The sequence below is a fragment of the Stegostoma tigrinum genome, chromosome 10 (assembly GCF_030684315.1).
Source record: "Stegostoma tigrinum isolate sSteTig4 chromosome 10, sSteTig4.hap1, whole genome shotgun sequence".
NCBI classification, from domain to species: domain Eukaryota; kingdom Metazoa; phylum Chordata; class Chondrichthyes; order Orectolobiformes; family Stegostomatidae; genus Stegostoma; species Stegostoma tigrinum.
In genome coordinates this window covers 50,512,674-50,536,196 of record NC_081363.1, presented here as the reverse complement: position 1 = coordinate 50,536,196, position 23,523 = coordinate 50,512,674, and the positions used below count along the sequence as shown (strand labels likewise).

Genomic DNA, 23,523 nt, shown 5'->3' with positions numbered 1-23,523 from the left:
TTTCCCCTCCCCCAATTCTGAAGGAGGGTCTAGGCCTGAAACGTCAGCTTTCCTCCTCCTCTGATGCTCCTTGACCTGCTGCGTTCATCCAGCTCTACGCCTTGTTACCCCATTTTATGCTATTGTTTTCCCTATGAACTCCAGATTATTCCGCAACATTTTTCTCATCATGCAAACTATTTTCATAAACAGACTCATGGAGATAAATTACAAATGCAAATTAATGTATATTCCTTCACTGTAGGTAAATTTCATCAAATAATATAACTGTGCTTCTTTTCTCCGAATTAACAGTCAGCCAAGCGATCAACTACAAAATTGAATAAGTGCTTTGTGCATTTGTTGTTTGTTGGATTTGTAGACTTTTGTTACATTCATGACAGTAGATGTTAGAAATCTGGACGTAAAATAGATCATGTAAGGAACGTTCTGTGAGTAATGCAGTATCTGTGGAGGGGGCAAAATATACTTAATGACAAATGCCATTGTAGGGATTTGACCTACATGTCAACTTTCTTTTCTCCTTTGCGCAATACTAACACATCTGGGGAGTCTCATCAGTATTTTCTATTTGAATTTCAGCTTTTCATTACCTTATGGATACTGTACCAGGCCAGCTATTATTCTGCATAAAATATCCACTTTTTTTGTATTTGTGATTCAAATTCCTCCACTTGTATTTGTAGTAAAAGGGTGTTGTTTTTAACAACTTGCTTGCAAGTATGTCATTACCTGTAGAATTCCATGCATTTCTCTCTTCAGTCTACCAAGGTCACGCAGCACATCAGTGGCTTTCTGTACAGCTGGGCTGACTTTGCTAGCCGCTGATCCAGAACCCATAGAGGGGGCTACAAAGGCTGTAAACGATTCAGTCAGCGGGTTGCCACAGCTAAAAAGAAGCAAATGACATTCACCATCTAAAAACTGACATCAGTTGCATACTGATATGTATTAACCCCTACAGATCAGCACAATTTTAAAAAATGGTATTATAACCATAACCATTACAAAGGTGAAAGAAATTAAAGCATTTTGCTAATGCCGTTTAGTGAAAGACCAACAGCCAATTTTAACGTGAGACAAATATTTTCAGCTACTGCAGAATGAAGCTTTCCAAATTCAATTATGGTCAGGTTGTGTAGTTAAATTTATTGGAAAATTTAGGCAGATCATTATGCTGACACTGGAATTTTTTAGTACCATTTTAACCATTTTTTACAGTTACCTTTACTAATTGATTAATCCATTTTTGTCAATATTGTCCCAATATATATATTATAGACAATATGGTAAATAACCACCAAATGTATTGGTCTGGATTTTGAGGTAATCAGCCAAAAAGATGGCACTTGTCATTGACCTTGTAGAAAGCCATCCACAAAATGTAACAAGTTATTGGTGTCAACTATAAGTGATGTCTGGCATCAAGCAACAAGAATATTATCAAGCAATTTAAGCAGCCAGTCACACTTATGAATGCTGACAGACAGCTAATCAGAAATTATAAAGCACTGATCACCATTTTCAATCACTTCACAAAGATCAAAATAAATATGTGGGCTTAAGTAGAAGCTGAAATATCAACCTTAAAAATGTTATTTTTAAATCCACGACATGTTTATTATACTGGAGAAATTTTATATTCAATAAATATAAAATTAGATTTCAAGGCCAGAGATGTTGTCACTAATAATTATGCTGACATGCTATTAAAAGCTAGTTATAACTCATTCAACACAGCATAGCTTTTCAAGGATATTTTTCAGTGAGATCAATGGCATAAAAAGTGGAAGTTCATGTCATTTCAAGTGATATTTGAGATTTCCACATTTAACTTTGGAAGTAAAGCTTCCAGGTGTCACTGTCAGATTCACAGATGGAGCACTGACACTTTATTCCCCCCCCAAGATTACAACCTCAAAACTGTACATTTAAGACAAGTTAGTAGCAATATACGTTCATATAATCATTATAGCTTACTATAGATCGGTTTAATTTTGTCATTTTTTTTCAATTTATTCATGGGATGTTTGTGTAACTAGCTAAGCTAGCAATAATTGCCCAACCCTAATTGCCCTAAAGAAGTTGGCAAAGAACTGCATTCTTGATTCATTGCAGTCCTTGGAATGGAGGACACCCCAAAGAGCTGTTAGGAAGGGAGTGCCAGAATTTGACTCAACTACAATAAAAGTAGTGTAACATAGTTCCAAGGTAGGATGTGGGGGGCTTACAGGGGAAATTGCCAAAGTGGTGTTCCCATGATTTCACTGCCCTTGTCCTTCCAGCTGGCATAGGTCATGGTTTGGGAAGAACTATAAAAGCAGCTTTGATGAGTTACTGTACTTTATCTTGTAGATGATACATACTGTTGGCACTGTGCATTACTGATGAAGACAGTAAATATTTAAAGTGGTGATCTGGGTGCCAATCAAGCAGACTGCTTTATCTTGGATGGTTTGAATGTTACTGAAGCTGGTAAGTACAGAGTACTCCATCATACTTCAGACTTGTGCCTTGCACATGGTGAACCAGGTGCTGGGGAGATAGGAGGTGGGTTACTTGGCAATTCTATGACTCTTAACCTGCTCTTGTAGCCACAGTATTCATATGCCTGATCCAATTGAGGTTTTGTTCAATATGTTTTGTTCCTTCATAATGCAGGATTCATTGATGATAATGTCATTGAGTGCCATGGCAGTACAGATAAATTCTATCCTTTTGGAGATGGTTATTCTTGGCACACTTGTATGCTGGTTGGGCTGAGCATACTACCTTTAGAAACTCCTGCAATGATGACATTAGATTAAGATGATCGATTTCCAATAATCACAACCATTTTCTTTAGTGCTACATATGACTTCAACCAATGGACAATTTTCCCAAATTGATTCCAGTTCTGCGAGGGCTCCTTGATGCCACAATCAGTTAAATGCTGCCAATTTTACAAGGAGTGACAGAGTCATAGAGATGTACAACACAGAAACAGACCCTTTGGTCCAACCTGTCCAAGATGACCGAACATCCTAAATTAATCTAGTCCCATTTGCCAGCATTTGGCCCATATTGCTCTAAACCATTCCTATTCAGATACTCATCCAAATGTTTCTTAAATACTATAATTGTACCAGCCTCCACCACTTCCTCTGACAGCTCATTCCATACACCACTCTCAGGTCCTTTTTAAATATTTCCACTTTCACCTTAAACCTATGCCCTCTAGTTTGGACCCACTTACCCAGGGGAAAAGACCTTGACTGTTCACCCTATCCATGCCACCCATGATTTTATAAACTTCTATAAAGATCACCACTCAGCTGCCAATGCTTCAGCTAAAATAACCCCAGCACATTCAGCATCCCCTATTGCTGAAACGCTCCAACAATAGATGCTAGTGTGAGCAATTTAGATCCAAGATTAGATTATGTTAGAAACAGATTAGGTGAGTGGATAAAACAGTGACAAATGTATTTCAGTGTAATAAAATATTACATCCACTTTGAACCTAAAAGAGGATTAAATAGAGTACCTTCTAAACAATTTAAAAGTTTTAAACCATGGAAGCCTAAGGAGACTTGGGGTGATTAAAATGCACAAGTCCAGAAAATAATCAAAAAAGGCTAATGCAATTCTAGGGGTTAGTAAGAACTATCGATGCTGGAGTCAGAGACAACGCAGTGTGGAGCTGGAGGAACAGAGAAGGCTAGGCTGCATCAGAGGAGCAGGAAAGTTGACGCTTTCGGTCGGACCCCTCTTCGGAAATGGGGGACGGGGGAAAGAAGCTGGGAAATAAAGAGAGAGGAGGGGTGGGGCTAGGGAAGGTAGGTGTGATTGCGACAAGTGAGTGCAGGAAGGCAGTGGTGGGGATTGGTCAGTGAGGTGGGAGGAGTGGATAGGTGGGACAGAAGATGGATAGGTTGTGTCAGGTCAAGGAGGTGGGATGAGGCCGGGGTGGGGAGATTTTGAAACTGGTGACGTCCACATTGAGGCCATTGGGTTGTAGGCTCCCAAGGCGGAATATGAGGTGTTGCTCCTCCAGTTTCTGGGTGGCTTCATTGTGACACTGGAGGAGGCTCAGGATGGACATGGCACCCAGGGCATGGGAGGGGGAGGGGGAGGGGGAGTTGAAATAGTTTGTGACCAGAAGGTGTTGACGTTTGTCACGAACAGAGAGCAGGTGCTATAAGAAGCAGTCTCCAACTTTCTGCGTGGTCTCACCGATGTAGGGGAGGCCACATCGGGAACAGTGGATGCATTGAACCACAGTGATCGATGTGCAGGTGAACCTGTGTCTGATGTGAAAGATGGAGGTGAGGCGGGAGGTCTATGGGTATTTCTTCCGGTTCAGGGAAAGGTTCCAGGGCCTCTGGTAAGTGTGGAGGGAACGAGGGAGTCCTGGAGAGCGGTCCCTATGAAAGCAAATAGGGGTCAGGAGAGAAATATATCTTTGGTTGTGGGGTCGGACTGGAGGTGGCAGAGGCGGTCGAGAATGATATGTTCGATACAGAGGTCAGTGGGGTGAAATGATTTGTTGGGGGAGGCCTATCTCCTGTCTATCAGGAGAACTAGAAAACCATGAAAAAGTGCTTATATTGCAGCTGTCCAAATCGCTGATTAGACCACATTTCAATTCTGAAAGTATTCTGGGCACAACACAGAGAATATCAGAATGATACATGGACTCCAAGGGTTGAATTATGAAGTAGTGATCACATCATATTATATGAGATATTCACTGCTGAACCATGTCATTTAGCTCAATCAGTCCACACTGGTGATTTTACTCCATCCGAGCCTCCTTCCAACTTTCTTCATCTCAATCTACCACGAAAAGCTGACACACTTATCTGGCTTCCCCTGAATATATCTAAGGTATTTGACTCAACTACTTCATGTGGTAGCAAGTTCCACAATCTCACCACTCTGTGTTAAGAAGTTTCATTTTCTGAATTCCCTCTAGATGTCTTGATGGCTTAGAATGATGGTCTCTAGTTATATTTTTCTCCACAATTCAAAACGTCTTCTCTGCAATCATTACACTAAAAGCTTGCATAATTTTAAATACACCTATTAGGTCACCCATCAGTTCTTTGCATATTTGGATTACGCAAAGTTGGTTTGTATTTGTTGAAGCTCAGAAGTTTAAGGAATGATTTGAAGCATATGGGGCAAAAGTAGACATGTAGACTTTCGTAGCAGATAAGCCATGATCTAACTGACTGGTGGAACAGTTTCAAAGAGGCAAATGGAGACTTAATGGGACGTTCCTATGTTTTAATGGTCTAAATAGCCTAGTCCCGATAAAAAGTACTGGCTTCTTCAAAAGAGCTTGATTGAAGGCACTGATAAGGATTAGATGAAGAAGACAGTATAAAATCTTGATCTACACAACTCTTGTACATTCCACAACAGCAGATTATTATGCAGTACATAACTGGAAACACCTTCTTGTTGGATTGGGTGAGCGAAGAAATCAAGGAGGTTGAGAAGATAATGAGGAAAGAGAACTGCTTTTAAACCCCTATAAAACCAAATCATCCATAGTGCTCAGGTTGTTTTGCACACTTGCACACAAGTGCACACTTGTTTTTCACTTAAACATATATTTTTCTTTTTTCTTCAACAGTGAAATCAAATTATGCTACTGTATACTTAGCATATTTGCAACAAATGTTCCTTCTTTGCAGTGCTATCCATATTATGTAGTCAACAGGATATAGGTTTGTTTAATGCCACAGATATGAATATAACCGAAGGCTCACAAATACAAGCAAAATTCATGACTGCAAAAAAATCATATCAACGAACTGTGGATATTGGTCACAACATTTCAGTTTTGATCATGGATGCTTCATGCATACATTCCAAAGAAGAAAAGTGGATTAATGTGTATGGAATAAAAACATTCCTGATAGCTTCAGTTACGAATTGTCATTTCATAGGTTCTGTCAGCATGCCCCCACAGTGTCAAAAAAGAGCAACCTGGATATTTTCACACTGAGCTGCTTCGAGAATTCAAAAGGTCAGACTTCAAAGTATTATTTTCCTTCAAAAAAAAGAAATGAATGCAGCAGAATTTAAATCAAGCCAAGACATGGGCAGACAAGTTTGCTAGGAAAATAAATCAACGCTATTGTATGTTGGTTTGTCTTAGGTTTTGTACAGAGTATGAAAGCAAAAGTTCTCAGACAGATTTGAAAAAAAACTTTGCAATTAGACCATTTTTCTCTCCCTGATTTTAAGCGCTGGCAGAACTACACATGCATTTCTTGAAGACACATTGACCTTTTATGTCAAGAAATGTCAGCAGCCATCTCCTGCTAAAAATCTTCAAAGGCGAATAACTTTTCTAAAAGCTCCTTAACCCAATCCATCGATACCAATGCTCTGAAGTCTATAATGTACTCAAGTTGACAATGCTTCATTGCTCAGAACAAAAATTTACTAATGCATGTTTTTCGTTCATTCTGAAGTCAATAGTTTACAACTGATTTCAGGATGTAAATCCTTCTCTCACTCTAATGCAAAAGAACCATTTACATCAGTGGTATTCAGTTACAGTCACATTGAGTGTGAAGAAAACAGCCACTTGGATTACTCCTGAACTCTGAACTGTGCCGATTGAAACAATCAGCTGTTTCTTTTATTTCCCCCCATTGTGACAGAACTAGAAACCACACATGCCTTTTCTGAATTATATCAGCAGTTTCCTGACTAATGGAAGTTGTTTTCTCTTGTTCCTCTTAAACTTGAAAATTTATGCACTGCCAATGTCTCATGAAGGTTACACAACTGTAGCAATACTATGCAGTCCAGGAAGTTAACACAAATGTTAGATTTACCAGTCTGTGTCTGGCTAGCTGCTCCAAAGCAGAATGGTAAAAGGGAACCTTCAAGGTCAAGGGTTGAAAAAGAGAACATTTACCATAATTCCCACTTTGAGAGCTATCGAGTGACTTTTATTGAAATTTCTTGTCCAATGAGAACAAGATTGGAGTGGAAGTGACAACTAACGCCCAGTCCTCCAAACCTAGCCCCCAAATTGCTATCCCAACTCAACACTCATCCCATCTGCACTCCAGTTGAATAACCTGCTAGGATTTATTGTTGAAGCTTGCAGATGAATAGTAGCCATATTGATTAGGCCCCAGGCAGCGTCTGGTCTCTACAGAACTCCATTTCAGTTAGTGGTCAATATTTTCCAGAGAGAGGGAAACACATGTGCCTTTTTCACATTTATGTTTAATTTTGTCTTTTCAGGCACATTAAATTGTATGTTTTAAACAGTTGAACAATGTCTGTCATTAACTTGGTTTGACCAAATCAGTTGCAAGCAACAAAATATTCAAATGTCAATATTTCTGCTTCCCTTTCCCATTCACTTATTTATGTACACTAAAGTCCAGAAATTATCAGTGCATTGCTGAAGAAATCTGATGAAACAAGGCTATTTCAATTCGCTTGAAAATGGCAAACAGCTTTTGCCTCAGGGGAGTTTCCATTCAGCATCAGAGCAGCTTCCAGTAACTATCTTGAACATCCTCATCCTCTGTATGCAATTTACTCATTGCATGCTAAATGCTTCATCAGGCAGCCAGTCTGGATTTTACATCCTGCATATCACAAATCAGTTTATTTTCAAATCAGTAAAAACATCTTGTTGATGTACGCTGTATACCTAGGCAGCAAACAGCGGTTAGATTGAAACCATTAGCTCTGTGACACTCAACACGCAATCTCTCTTTAGTTGGCCTACATAAGTTAAATTTAGACAGTGGCAATATACAAAACGAGACATTACAGTGTCGTGTATCTCAGTGTACCTGCAAAATCAAAGCAATTTACAATAAATCTAACAGAAAATAGAACTCTTCAGGATCTATCTGGAAACACAGGATTCATTCAGGCCAGAATTTGATTCTGCCTTGACAGGTATTGTGTGCTTGTTCTCTTTAATATTAAGGTTTCAGATACAGGTTAATAAAATTACCTCATAAGGTTACAGGCAACATTTTTCTTCCATTGTCATGGCTGTCAAACGAAAAAAAGCTGAACTCAAACATGAAAAAAAACGAAGAAATGCATTCACAAATCAGTAAAGCACAAAACAACAGCAGGCTGATTTGATATAATAAAACAAAAAGATTGTTTACAAAGAAACCAAATGGGAAATATCTACAATAACCACAGGGAAATATATTGCATTTGTGGCTTGGATTAAAACACAGTGTTAACAAGATTTCATTTAATTTATTTTTACTGTCTTCTTTGTGAAATAAATGTGTTGAAACTGCAGATGGCAGACAGTTAATTCATTGTGATGTCATCCTGCTCAAAATTCACTGCGGAAAAGAGCTGAGCTGCTGAGGTGCAATATTGCAAGCAGGATTCCTTCAAAACACAGCTGCACATGGTTCAAGACATTTCAGGAAGTTTTAGCTTATCAATTATTGGGCTCAAATTTTGCTATATAAAACCATGGATAATATAAAAGTGAGGATGAAATCTCCTTTCTTAGATATGATTTGAATTTTATCAAATTTAATGAAAAGAAATTGCATTATTAAGAATCCTTTTCCGCAGCCACAGTAAATCTTATTAGAACTTGTTTTAAAGATATACAGAAAGCTACTCGACAATACTACAATGCTACAAATGTCAACAAACAGTTGAATCAAGGTACGGATCTTGTGGTGCATTGAGTATCTCTACCTTTGGGCCAGAAAGTCTGCTTTCGAATCTCACCTGCTACAAAGTTGTATGTCAAAACATGTCCGAACAGGTTGACTAAAAACAGCTGGCTAAATATGCACCAATGACACGCAGCAAAATTATCCACTAACTATGTGAGCTATGCAACAACAATTTGCATTCAGTGAACACGGCTAAAGTGCCCTTAGTGCAACGTAGAATATTATCAAGCAAAATGAGACATGAGGATGTATGAAAGTGTTACAATGGTTGACTAATCAATGGAGTAGGTGTTAAGAAACAGCTTAAAGAATGGGCAAGTTTTGGGAGAAAATTCCAGATTTTAGCACCAAGACAACTGACGCTACGAGTACTAGTCGTGGCGTGAAGAAAACTGAGGGTATGTAAAAGGCCAATATTGGACAAAAACAGAGGTTTCACAGGGTTACTGTACTGGTTGAGGTTACAGAAAATGGAAAGGGTTAAGGCAGTGGAAGATTCTGAAAGCAAGGATTTAAAATCAAGGCCTTACCACCAAAAATCAAGAAGCAAAATTGATTTGATGCATGATACAGAGAATAAAAATTTAAGCGAGGTTAACATTTGGATGTTCAGGATGACAGACTGGTCAGGAGAGCAATGAAATTGAGGAGAACTGACAAATACATGAATAGGGGTTTCAGTACCAGCTGAGCTGAATCAGTGGGGAAGCAAACAACTGGAGTTTTAAAGAATGAAAGGTGATTTCATTGAAACATGTAGGACGCTTAAAGGCACTTAACACAATAAATGCTGAAAGGGTATTTCTCCTCATGGGAGAATCTAGGACCAAAGGGCATTGTCTCAGAATAAAGGGGCGCCAATTTAAGACTGAATTGAGGGGGTATTTCTTCTCTTGAAAGATTGCAAGTCCTGGATCTCTTTTCTGCAGAGTGTTGCGGGGGCAGAGTCCTTGTGCTTATATAAGGCCAAGATAGATATATTTTTGATCAGTAGAATACAAAAGGATTATGGAAAAAGGGCAGGAAAGTGGACATAAGGAAGGGCGGATCATCCATGATCTTACTGAATGGCAGAGAAGGCTCGAGGGGCCAAATAGCCAACAGCTGTTCCAGGAATTATGATTTAGACCACAGTTTTCATTATTAATTGAATTTTTATGACAAATGTAACAATCTACAGACAGCTTGTCATTTTGAAAACCTTTATATAAGGATCAACTTCTTAATGTACAAATTTAAATTCCAAGTCCAAATTGCAAAATTTCCATCAGTAAATCAAAAACTGTAAAGTGTTACCTCTAGAGTTCAAAATAGCTATAAGCAACATTAAACCATCTCTTTCCATTTTAGTGCCAGCTATATGGAGAAAGAAATAGTTCTGTACAGAAAGCTGCACAGGAAGCACATTAGTAAAGCCTATTTACAGCAGAGATTCAAAGTGCAGACTCAATGTAACTCCAGTCATGGTACACAGACCTTGGGGTTTTTTTTTACATTTTACACTTATTTGTGAAGACACACAGAAAATATTAAAACAAGTTTTATAACTACTATTGCAGACCACAAACTCCACAGACATCTGGAAGAAGTTGTTATGAGTCTGAAAGTATTTAAGTTCCACTTGATTTTCCCAAATTCAGGCCATTTTGGTGAACTGCGACTTGCAAACAGTCCCTTGCAAATATGCATTTTGTGAAAATACACAATTACATGGATTTTTTGAAAGAGAACTATAACAGCTTATAGAATCATACAATAAGAAGAGGCCCTCTGATATATTGAGTCTGCATTCTACAAAAGCTACAAAATTGTAGCTTTGTTCTATAACATTACTGTACACTAGACCCACTTTCTAGCACTTCGCCCACAACCTTAAATATTATGACACAAGTGCACATCCAAGTGCTTTTTTAAAGGTTGTGATGTTTACCACCTCAAATACCCTCACAGGCAGTTCATTCCAGATTCCCACACCCTCTGGGTGAAAAAACCTTTTCCTCAAATCCCTTTCAGAACCCCTGCCCTTCACTTTGAAATCATACCCCCTTCCTTAATGCCTCTACAATGTAACATTCAAGGCTGTGGGCCTAGTGCCTGAGGGTAGGACGAGTGGAGATTTAGAGATAATGGGAACTGCAGATGCTGGAGAATTCCAAGATAATAAAATGTGAGGCTGGGGTCTAGGCCCGAAACGCCAGCTTTTGTGCTCCTGAGATGCTGCTTGGCCTGCTGTGTTCATCCAGCCTCACATTTTATTATCGAGTGGAGATTTAGTGCAGTTTTGGTAGTACAGGCTTAATGAGTCGAAGGATCTCCTCTGTATGGTATGATTCTATAAAGCTAACAGAAACAGACGCTTCCGATCCACCCTGTGACATCCCTCTAATCTTATATACCTCAATCAGGTCCCCTCTTGGCCTTCTCTGCTCTACAACAAAACCTAAGCCTATGCAGTCTCTCTTCACAGCTAAATTGCTCCAACCTCCCATGCCACATCCTGGTGAATCTCCTCGGTATGTACTCCAGTGCAATCACATCCTTCCTTTAGTGTAACATCCAGGGCTGCATGGAGTTCCCCAGTTGTGGTCTCACCAAAGTTTTGTACAGCTCCAACATTATCTTCCTGCTCTAATAATCTATATTATGACTGGTAAAGGCAAATGTCCTAATCACTATAGCTAATCTGTCCTGCCAACTTCAAGGATCTGCGGCCAACCACTCCAAGATCCTCTGTTCCTCTGAAACACCTAGTGTCTTGCCATTCACAGAGTATTCCCTTGTCTCGATACTTGGACCCAACAGTCATACCTGTGATAAGCCACTGGACATCTGCATCCAGTCCTACAAACAGCCTCCAACTCTAGTTTCAGGCTCCTACCACTAAACCAGTTTTCAATCCATCTTGCTAAGTTATGCAGGATCCGAGATGCTTTTACCTTCTTTGTTGGCATCCCACGTGGGATCTTATCAAAGACTTTGCTGAAATGCATGTAAACTGTATCAATTGCACCCTCATCTATATCCCTGATCATCTCCTCAAAAAACGTAATCAAATTTGGCAGGTATGACCTCCCTGTAAGCCATGCTGATGATCAGAATTTTCTCCAATAGTTTCCCTAAGATAATCAATGGTCTATAATTTCATGATTTATTCCTACCACACTTCTTGAAAAGTAGAACCACATTATATATCCTCCAGGCATCTGGCACAAGCCCTGCTGCCAAACAGGAATACAAAATTTGGTTCGGAGCCCCTGTAATTTCCTCCCATTCATCACACTGCAGCCTGAGGTATAACTCTTCTGCACCTGGTAATTTATCCACTTCTGGGCCCAACAGAGCGTCCAATACGCTTACATCCGCCAACAATCTGCTCAAGAACATCACAATCCTTCTCCCTAAATTCTACACCTACATCATCCTCCTCCACCTGATTGAAGACAGATGTGAAGTACTCATTTAACACTCTACCAATATCCTCCAATTACACGCATACATTGCCCTCTTGGTCCCAAGTTGGCCCTATTCTTTCCCTAACTGTCCTCTTCTCTTTATTATACCGACAGAATATCTTCAGATTCTCCACAATCTTATCCACCAGTGTTTTTGTTTTTCTCTCCTAATTGCTTTAGGCCTGCATTTTCTACATTCCATTTGGGCCCTTCTTTCCTGAATATTCCAAGATATTCAGGCCTCCTTGGGCTTGTAGCTCCTATATATCACTGTAAAGGAACATGCTTGCCTATTCTCTCCCTGTTTCTTTTTTGAATGCTCTACACTGTCCTACTGCTGAATTCCAGACTCGTTGCTGTTCACAATCCAGATTGGCCAGATCCTGGCTTATTTTAATAAAAACTGGATTTCCCTTAATTCAAAATCATATTTTTGCAGACTCACTCATTCCTTTTCCATAACAATAATTAAATAGTACTGTGTTATGATCACTATCACTAAAATGATATGTTCCACACTTCTGTCATTCTACACAACTAGCTAAGATAAATTATGCTAGTGTTTGTTTGATGGCTTTTCCAATGCAGGGACAACAGTTAAAAGATTAAGCATAGCCCAATATGGATACCAGATAAAAATGGAAAGCTTTTGTAAAAAGATAGCATAAAACAAAAGTTGCACATTGTGTAGTTCATTGTCATTTATCAACTCAAGGCTACAAGATCAAAGACATTAGCAACCCACTTTTCTGCTTAAATTTCAAATTGTCATCAAAACCATACGAAGATTGGACACTAACCATTCTCTTTTAATTATCTAATTTTATATCTTTAGCTACAACAATTTTCTCATTGTCTTACAAATCTGACAAATTTAGAAAATATGGTATCAAAAACAATGGAAATACTCCTCTATTCTTGGTATGAGCAATGCAGAAGTTCCAATAAATATAAGCCACTTTTGCAATACCATGTCCTACAGACAGAACCAGAGAGAACTCCAATGGTCTTATCTCAAAATTTGCTTCTTTTTCAGCATGCGTTGTAAGAAAAAAACAATGATGCTGAAGCTGCCTTCTCCTAATCCAACCACTTCTCTCCCTGGTCTCCTTTTTGTTAAATCCAAAGATGTATTTATTGATAAAATAAGTACAAATGGGGATTTAAAACGTCTTCACATTTTTACAATTGAGCATTTAAATCACTACAACTTCCTTTTCTTTCAGACTACCATGGATACTTTCCAAAAATGGCTTTGTTTTGTAAATAACACATATTAAATTGTCCTGTTGTGGATTTACTGGACGAGAATCTAAATCACACTGCACGTTGAACTGGTAATCACTATTTGATCCAATATAAGATGGTGTGCCCAACAAGGATCCAAGAATGGGTCCAGAAATGACATTTCATTTTTGTCTACAAGAGCTTTAAAATATTCAAGAATAACAGAATCATGATAATTACCTCAAAGAATGTACCATTAATGCACATTTTTATAAAAGTTTAATTCAGGAAAATTGAAAATCATATTATTAAGAAGGCAATGGCTTATAATTAGTTACACCAACAGCCTCTTAAAAGAAGTCCATTGTTGTGGCAAAGACGTCTGACACAAAACTTGAACATCCATTAGGGTATTTCCATGGTCTATCTATTTCAAATATGGATATAACACTCATGGAGTGAGACGACAAGCAACACATTATGAATTATGTATTAGCTGTTAGCGCAATTTAGTATTAGTCATTCCAATCAGCTAAAGCAATATTCATGATCATATGCAAGTTGTGTGGCCAATGTGTATTTTCTTTCAAATACAATCAACTCTCAACTCATAAGATGTTGTTTGTCAATTATCAAAACCATTTGGATGAGAATATGGGAGGCATGGTTAGTAAATTTGCAAATGACAATGGAATTGGTGGCACAGTGAACAATGAGAAAGGTTACCATAGAACATAGCAGCACCTTGATCAACTGGGCCAGTAGGCTGAGGAATAGCAGATGGAGTTTAAAGCAGATAAATGCGAGGTGTTGCAGTTTGTTAAGACAAACCAGGGCAGTTAACTTTCACAGTTAACGGTTGGGCCCCGGGGTGTGTTGTCAAACAAAGAGACCTGGGGTGCAGATACAGAGATCCTTGAAAGTGGCGTTACAGGTAGATAGGGTGGTGAAGCAGGCATTTGGCATACTTGCTTTCACCAATCAGAGCAGTGAACACAGGAGTTGCCCACATTATTTTACAGCCGTACAAGACATTAGTACATTGCGTACATTTCTGGTAGCACTGCTACAGGACGGATGTTATTAAACTGGAAAGGTTTCAAGAAAGATTTACAGGGATGTTACTGAGACTGGAAGGTTTCAGTTATAAGGAGAGGCTGAACAGGTTGGGACTTTTTTTTTCCTCTTGGAGTACAGGAAGCTGATGGGTGACCTTATAGAAATTTATAAAATCATGATGGGCATAGATAAGGTAAATAGTTAAGGTCTTTTCCCCAGGATAGGGAAGTCCAAAACGAGAGGGCATAGGTTTAAGGTAAGAGGGGAAAGATTTAAAAGGGACCTGAGGGGCAACTTTTTCACAGAAAGGGTGTTGCATAAATGGAATAAGGTACCAGAGGAATTAGTACAGGTGGGTACAATTACAGCATTTGAACAGGATAGAAAGGTTTAGAGGCATATGGGCCAAATGGAGACAGATGGAACAATTTCAATTTAGGAAACCTGGTTGGCATGGACAGGTTGGGCTGAAGGGGCTGTTTCCATGCTGTTTACCTGTATAACTTGATGACATGTCCCAAACTGCCCTTGGGAAATTTGTGGTGAACCACCTTCTTGGACTGGTGCAATTCATTTGGTATAGGTAAATCAACAATGCTTTCACGGAGTTCAACAGAACGTAGAACATCGAACACTACAGCGTCATACAGGCCCTTCGGCCCTCGATATTGCGCCGACCTGTGAAATCAATCTGAAGCCCATCTAACCTACACTATTCCATTATCATCCATATACTTATCAAATGACCATTGAAATGCCCTTAAAGTTGTCAAGTCTACTTTTGTTGCAGGCAGGGCATTCCACACCCTTACTACTCTCTAAGTGAAGAACCTTCCTCTGACTTCTGGCCTATATCTATCACCGTTCAGTTTGAAGTTATGTCCCCTCATGCTAGCCATCACCATCCAAGGAAAAAGGGTCTCAATGTCCGCCCTAACTAATCCTCTGACCATCTTGTATGTCTCTACTAAGTCGCCTCTTAACCTTCTTCGCTCTTACGAAAACAGCCTCAAGTCCCTCAGCCTTTCTTCACAAGACGTTCCCTCCATACCAGGCAACATCCTGGTAAATCTCCTCTGCACCCTTTCCAATGCTTCCACATCCTTCCTGTAATGGGACGACCAGAACTGTACACAATACTCCAAGGGAAGCCACACCAGAGTTTTGTACAGCTGCAACATGACCTCATGGCTCCAAAACTCAATCCCTCCACCAATAAAACCTAACACACGCCTTCTTAACAACCCTATCAACCTGGGTGGCAACATTTAGGGAGCTATGCATGGACACCGAGATCTCTCTGCTCATCCACACTACCAAGAATCTTACCATTAGCCCAGTATTCTATATTCCTGTTCCTCCTTCCAAAGTGAATCACCTCATACTTTTCCGCATTAAACTCCATTTGCCACCTCTCAGCCCAACCCTGCAGCTTATCTATGTCCCTCTATAACCAGCAACATTCTTCCGCACTATGCACAACTCCACTGACTTTAGTGTCAACTGCAAATTTACTAACCCATCCTTCTACCCCCTCATCCAGGTCATTTATAAGAGATCACAAACAGCAGTGGCCCCAAAACAGATCATTGCCGTACGCCACTAGTAACTGAACTCCAGGATGAACATTTCCTATCAACCACCACCCTCTGTCTTCTTACAGCTAGCCAATTTCTGATCCAAACCGCTAAATCACCCTCAATCCCATGCTTCCCTATTTTCTGCAATAGGCAACCGTGGGGAAGCTCATCAAACGCTTTACTGAAATCCGTACACACCAGATCAACCGCTTTACCCTCATCCACCTGTTTGGTCACCTTCTCAAAGAACTCAGTAAGGTTTGTGAGGCACGACCTACCCTTCACAAAACCGTGTTGACTAACCCTAAACAAATTATTCCTTTCTAGATGATTATAAATCCTCTCTCTTATAATCTTCTCCAACACTTTACCCACAACTGAAGTAAGGCTCACAGGTCGATAATTGCCATGGTTGTCTCTACTCCCCTTCTTGAACGAGGGGACAACATTTGCTATCCTCCAGTCATCTGGCACTACACCTACAGACAATGACGACATAAAGATTAAAGTCAAAGGCTCTGCAATCTCCTCCCTAGCTTCCCAGAGAATCCTAGGATAAATCCCATCCGACCCAGGGGACTTATCTATTTTCATACTTTCCAGAATTGCTAACACCTCCTCCTTATGAACCTCAATCCCATCTAGTCTAATAGCCTGTATCTCAATATTCTCCTCAACAACATTGTCTTCATCGTGTGTGAATACTGACGAAAAAAATTCATTAGCACCTCTCCTATCTCTTCGGACTCCACGCACAAGTTCCCACTACTGTCCTTGACTGGCCCTAATCTTACTCTAGTCATTCTTTTATTCCTGACATACCCATAGAAAGCTTAAATAATTTAACTAAGGCTGGATATTGTCAGGATCTTGTTGCTTTTGAACATGGACTGCTTCAATGTCTGAAGAGTCATGAATGGTGCTGAACACTGTGCAGTCATCAGCCAATATGCCCAGTTTGGCCTTATGATGGAGTGAAGTCATTGAAGGAGCAGCTGAAGGCAGTTGGGTCTAGGAAACTACACTGAGGAACTCTTGCAGAGATGTCCTGAAGCTGAGATAACTGACCTCCAACAACCATAATTATCTTCCTATGTGGCAGGTATGACTTCAATCAATGTAGAGTTTGCTCTCAATACCCATTGATTCCAGTTTTGCTAGGGCTCCTTGTTGCCATAATAAATCAAATGCAGCCTTCATGTCAAGGACTGTCATTTGCACCTCAACTCTGGAATTCATCGCTTTTTCCCATGCTTGCTCTAAGATTGTAATGAGGTCAGGAGCTGATTGGCCCTGATGGAACCCAAAGTGAGCGTCCGCCTGGACATTTTCCACATTGTTAGTAGAAGCTGGTACTGTAGCTGTACTGGAATGGCTGGCCAGGGGAATGGAAAATTCTCGAGCACAAATCTTCCGTGCTATTGCCAGAATGTTGCCGGGGACCACAGTCTTTTCTGTAACCAGTGTGTCCAATCATTCCTTGGCATCATGTGGAGTGAATCAAATTGGGCTGAAGACTGCTATCTGTAATGCTGGGGACCATCTGAGGACGCCAAGATTGATCATCCACTTGGCACTTCTGGCTGAAGATTGCTGCAAATGCTTCAGCCTTACCTTTTGCACGGATTTGTTGGACTCTTCAATCATTGAGGATGGGGATATTTGTGGAGCCTCCTCCTCCAATGAGTTGTTTAATTGTCTACACCATTCACAACTAGATGTGGCAGGACAGCAGGGCTTAGATCTGATCTGTTGGTTGTGTAATTGCTTAGCACTGTCTATCACTATGTTGCTTATGCTGTTTGGCATACAAATAGTCCTCTTTGGTAGCTTCTCCAAGCTGACATTTTATTTTTAGATAAGTGTGATGCTGCTCCTGGCCTGCCTTCCTGCACTTTCCATTGAATCAGGGTAGATCCATGGCTCGATGGTAATGGTTGAGTGGAGGATATCCCCGGCCGAGGTTATAGACTTTGCTGGAGTACAATTTTGCTATTACTGATGGCCCACAGATCTGTTTGAACTCTGTCCCATTATGCACTGTGATAGTGCCACACAAAACGATGGAGAGTATTCTTGATGTGAAGACGGGTCTTCGTATCCACAAGGACTATGCAATGGTCACTCTTACTGATACTGTCTTCGACAGATGCATGTGTAGCTGGCAGATTGATAGGCATAAGGACATGATGCATGCAATTTTAAGTATTGTAGTCCATCAACTTATTGAAGGGAAGATTACACAAAGGAACAAATTTGTCTGTATCATGAAACCCATATGAAGCTAGGTTTATACTTACTATACAAGGCCATTTCAGAGACCAGTTAAAAATCAACCAAATTGCTGTGGGTCTGCAGTCACATGTAGGCCATACCAGGTAAGAATGGTAGTTTTCCTTCCCTAAAGGATTTTAGTGAATCAGAGGGCTTTTAGAACAATTCACAGTGGTTTCATGGTCATTGACAGACGGTTAAGCCTAGACTTGTATTAACGTTCACCTCGTGGGACTCAATCTAGGTTTGCAGAACATTTATCGGACAAATGGTTTCTGGATCACTAGTATACCAAAATACCACTCGGCCATCACCTCCCGCATTCCCCGTCCCTCAGTCCCCAAACCTGAAAAACCCCATAAACTAGGTATGCTTATTCTTTTTAACAGTATATGTGATGAGATACTCCTACATTAAAGTACAGCCTTCCGTCCATTGACTCCGTCTATACTTCCCGCTGCCTCAGGGAAGCAGCCAACATAATCAAAGACATCTCCCACCCCAGTTATTCTTTTCTTCACGTAGAAGATATAAAAATTTGAAAACACATACCAAGAGATTCAAGAACAGTTTCTTCCCTGTAGTAATCCGGCTTATGAACAAAGCTCTCATATGTTAGAATTGATCATTCTCTGCATCTTCTCGGTTGCTCTAACACTATGTTCTGCATTCTGTTCCAATACCCTGATGTGCTTATATAAAGGAATGGTTTGTTTGTTTAGCATGCAATACAATACTTTTCACTGTGCCTCGGTGCATGTGACAATAATAAATCAAATCAAACGAAGAGAAATCCATAGGCATCACAGCAAGGATGTATTCAAATTTTACTTGGCAATGGACAATTAATGACCTTTTTGAACATTTGAGCAGAATCCTCGAAGTATCAGCAGGGTGGACAGCTAATAAGAGGCCTGTGCTGCCTCCTCCAGGGAAAAAATGCCAAATCATAAGGCAGTGGAGAGGCCAACAGTCATCATTCTCCTGGAATCAGGTCCCTGAGCATGTCTCTCACAGAAAAACCTGTCTGTGTCCCATCTTGTGAGAGTTGCAGGCCAATAGAAGCGCAGCACTTACCAGCACTATACAGGAGGCCATGGCTCCTACTGGGGGAAAAAAAACACACCCTACAGTCCCGCAGACAACACAAGACACAAATAAATATCGCAAAGCTGGAGGGGAAGGTGCATTTCTCTCAGTGAGGGTGAGGTCACAGGGTGGCTCCCAGTGGCAATTCCCTGCCTGATCAGACCTGAAAGAGTGAATTAGTTTGATTTTTTCAGTGGCACAGTGGCTCAATGGTTAGCAATGCTGCATCGCAGCATCAGGGACCAGTTTCAAATCCACTTTTGGGTGACTGTCTATGTGGAACTTGCACATTCTCCCAGTATCTGCACAGATTTCCTCTGGGTGCTTCAGTTTGCTTCCACAGACCAAATATGTGCAGATAAGGTGGATTGGCCATGCTAAATTACCCCATGGTGTGCACGGATGTGCACGCTAGGTGAATCAGCTATGGTAAATGCAGAGTTACAGGAATAGGGTGGGGGACTAGGTCTGGGTTGGACGCTTTTTGGAGGGCCAGTGCATTCTCAATGAGCTAAATTGCCTCTTTCCGCCCTATCAGGATTCTGTGATTCTATGTGGCCACTCCCTGATTGGTTGTCAATTGCCTTTCATGAAGGCAATTTTCCCCTCCTTCCCCAGTGACAAACTGCCTGCAGGGTTAATCTCGTAGTGGCAGGCTAAACCTCTCAGTCACCATTTACTGGCCTCAACTGGTGGCTGGACAAAGCAGCCAAATATGGGCCTTCTCACCCAGAAGTTATTTATTGTGAAGGCCAACGTGGCAGGGCTCAGATACCACACCAGCCAACCTAATTAAGCTTCCCAAGGCCGGCAGTTCTCAGAGAAGGAGATTCTTCAAAGATTGGTTAAACTTTAGTGGAGATCCAGTACAGTGAGTCTTTTTAGCCTTGTGCTCGCGACCTTCTATCTCAAAGTGCTAAAACAACTGGCAAAAGTAAGCATACGTTGGAAAAAAATGCTGGCATAATTTTTCATTTACTGTGAAATTCATCAACAGTTTTGCCATCTCAGAGTTCTCCTGATTAGGATCAAGTAGCAAAAACAAAACAACCTAATGACACAAGTCATTTGGATCAGCACAGGTCAAAGCCATGAAAAGCTATCCCTCTGTAAGGAGGAAGTCAAAATTCGTAATAACAAGACTCACAATATCCTCATACTCTATAAATGTAATTGACTTCATTTTATGAAGAGCAAAGCAGAAAACATCCACAGCTAAAAATAATTTTAAATACTCCTTTTCAGTTTGGTCAGTAGTTTACATTCTGTGAAAAAGCACCGTTTGAAAAATAACTCTATAAAGATAATATTTTTGAACGAAAAAACTTTTGACCCATTAAATACACTGCTTACCATATCCGCATTTATCATGAAGACATAATTTGTAGAAATATTAACTAACAGCATACTTGCTTTCCCAAACCTTCAAGTATTTTTGTGATCTATGCTAGGACAAAATTTTCCATACAATTAAGTATCTTAAGTCACACTTGTTCAAGGGTGGCATGGTGGCTCAGTGGTTAGCACTGCAGCCTTACAGCGCCAGGGGCCTGGGTTCAATTCCAGCCTCGGGTAACTGTCTGTGTGGAGTTTGCACATTCTCCTCACGTCTGTGTGGGTTTCCTCCGGGTGCTCCTGTTTCCTCCCACAGTCCAAAGATGTGCAGGCTAGGTGGATGGGCATGCTAAATTGCCCGTAGTGTTCAGGGGTGTGTAGGTTATAGGGGGATGAGTCTGGGTGGGATGCTCCAAGGGGTGGTGCGGACTTGATGGGCCGAAGGGCCTGTTTCCACGCTGTAGGGAATCTAATCTAATCAATGTATTGACGTACTCAAAAGTACAAACTGTAGTAACTCCTCAAAAATAGAAAAGCTGTACAATCTGAAAGATATGTTTTACTATGTAACTGATGGGAAAGTGCTAATTTGAGTCTTCAAGGCAACATCAATGATTTGCCACTTCATTTCACACCATAAATACAATAGTCATCACAATTTTCAAAATCTACAGTGAATTCCTCATATTTTTACAGACTCTGGAGCTACAATATGATTTATGATCATAATCTGCAAATGCTAATTTAACAGTAATTACCCTTAGATTAGATTCCTTACAGTGTGGAAACAGGCCCTTCGGCCCAACAAGTCCACACCGCCCCTTGGAGCATCCCACCCATAACCATCCCCCTATAACCCACACACCCCTGAAACACTACAGACAATTTAGCTTGGCCGATCCACCTAAACTGCACATCTTTGGACTGTGGGAGGAAACCGGAGCACCCAGAGGAAACCCACACAGACACGGGGAGAATGTACAAACTCCACACAGACAGTTACCTGAGCCTGGAATCGAACCCGGGTCCCTGGCGCTGTGAGGCTGCACTGAGCCACCATGCCGCCCCAAAAGCTTTATAATGAACAACATGCAACTGTAAGGTTGCATGTTAGAGAACAACATTGTGCATAGAAACTGCTGAAATTGATTGTTAACCTTAGATCAATGGAAGTGTTTCCAGTTGAAACCTGCTCAGATTGGCACAAAATTCTCATGGTCAAATAATCATGACAACATCATGAAGTGGAGGTGTACTTTGGAATTTCCGAGCAAACGACTTTGAGGATTTAAAAAAACTTAGCCTAACTCCTGGGTAACAATTAAACTAAATCCTGGACTCACTACTGGCATTGCTCTCCCGAAATTCCACATGAACCCTTGACACACACTGACAAGAACTCACCTCAACACCCAACCTGCCCCTCCCACACCTAGCAACCTACCTCCCCACACAAATATGGCACATGCACAGCCAGACTGGAGTCAACACCCAGCCCCTTCTCTCCCCCATATCCAACAGACCCAGCACCTACTCACCCACCAGAGCAAATACACACCAAGCTAACCTGACAACTTATCCCAGCAAAGTTACTATGGTATGTTCACAGGATACAGCAGCCACGCCCCAATCCAGCAAGTGTTCACATATTCCAAGCCTGACATGACCTGATTCTTACCTACCACCAGGACTCTGCTGGACCAGAGAACCCGAAACTTATATGGCACCCACTCCAACAACCCCTTCTCCCTGGAATTCAACCACAGACACCTACCCATCAGCCCAGGAACCAAGCCAACAACCTCACCTCAAATTCTAATTCAAACCCAAAATTCTGACCCCACCACATGGGCTATTCCCCCAACCCACTTCGATCTTATCCCACCAGACCTGACACAATGCTTATGCACCCAAGCTACCCAAAAAACTTGAGTAAAATAAAATAAAATAATCAAATAATCAGAGGGTTAGATAGGGTGGATAGGGAGAGCCTTTTTCCTAGGATGGTGACGGCGAGCACGAGGGGGCATAGCTTTAAATTGAGGGGTGAAAGATATAGGACAGATGTCAGAGATAGTTTCTTTACTCAGAGAGTAGTAAGGGAATGGAACGCTTTGCCTGCAACGGTAGTAGATTCGCCAACTTTAGGTACATTTAAGTCGTCATTGGACAAGCATATGGACGTACATGGAATAGTGTAGGTTAGATGGGCTTGAGATCGGTATGACAGGTCGGCACAACATCGAGGGCCGAAGGGCCTGTACTGTGCTGTAACGTTCTATGTTCTATGTTAAAGTCACATTGAGAAATAGCATTTCTCCTGTATGCTGTGCATTTGTGACTCCAAAGTAGTCATTCAATTATTGTCCAATCACTTGTCTTAAATACCTACCCTTTTACAGCATTTTTCAAATGTCTGCTGAATGGTTAAACATCACAATATGGCACTCAGTGCTACATGCAAGGGGCACAATTTTGATATTAATCCTCTTTGCTGCTGGGTTCAAGGATTCCCAGACAGGTTCATAACAGGTGGGCCCTGTACACAATAATCCAGTTCAGAGGTCATCTAACATATTTTGTTACATCTGCCAGGTTTAGAAATAGGGTTTCCAACTCTAATTGGAATTTCTCACTTGACTGATAGAGCAATCAGATCTCATTTCTCTTATCTCTTCTGGAGTAACATGCTTGTGATAGTAAAACTTGTAAATAACTTTGTAAATAAATTTGGGGAAGTGATGGCCTAGTGATATTATCACTGGACTGTTAATCCCAAGACCCTGATAGTGTTCTGGCGACCTGGGTTCACGTCCT

The 23,523-nt window shown here is 40.7% G+C and overlaps 1 protein-coding gene across 2 annotated transcripts in view; it reads right to left on the bottom strand.

The window, feature by feature from the left end:
• kiaa0586 (KIAA0586 ortholog) overlaps nt 1–23,523 on the bottom strand; it is a 490,003-nt gene that overhangs the window by 255,454 nt on the left and 211,026 nt on the right. For both annotated transcript variants that reach the window (XM_048537548.2, XM_048537549.2), the window contains exon 10: nt 733–889. In XM_048537548.2, the coding sequence (XP_048393505.1) occupies nt 733–889 (157 nt within the window). The remainder of the gene's footprint in view (nt 1–732; nt 890–23,523) is intronic.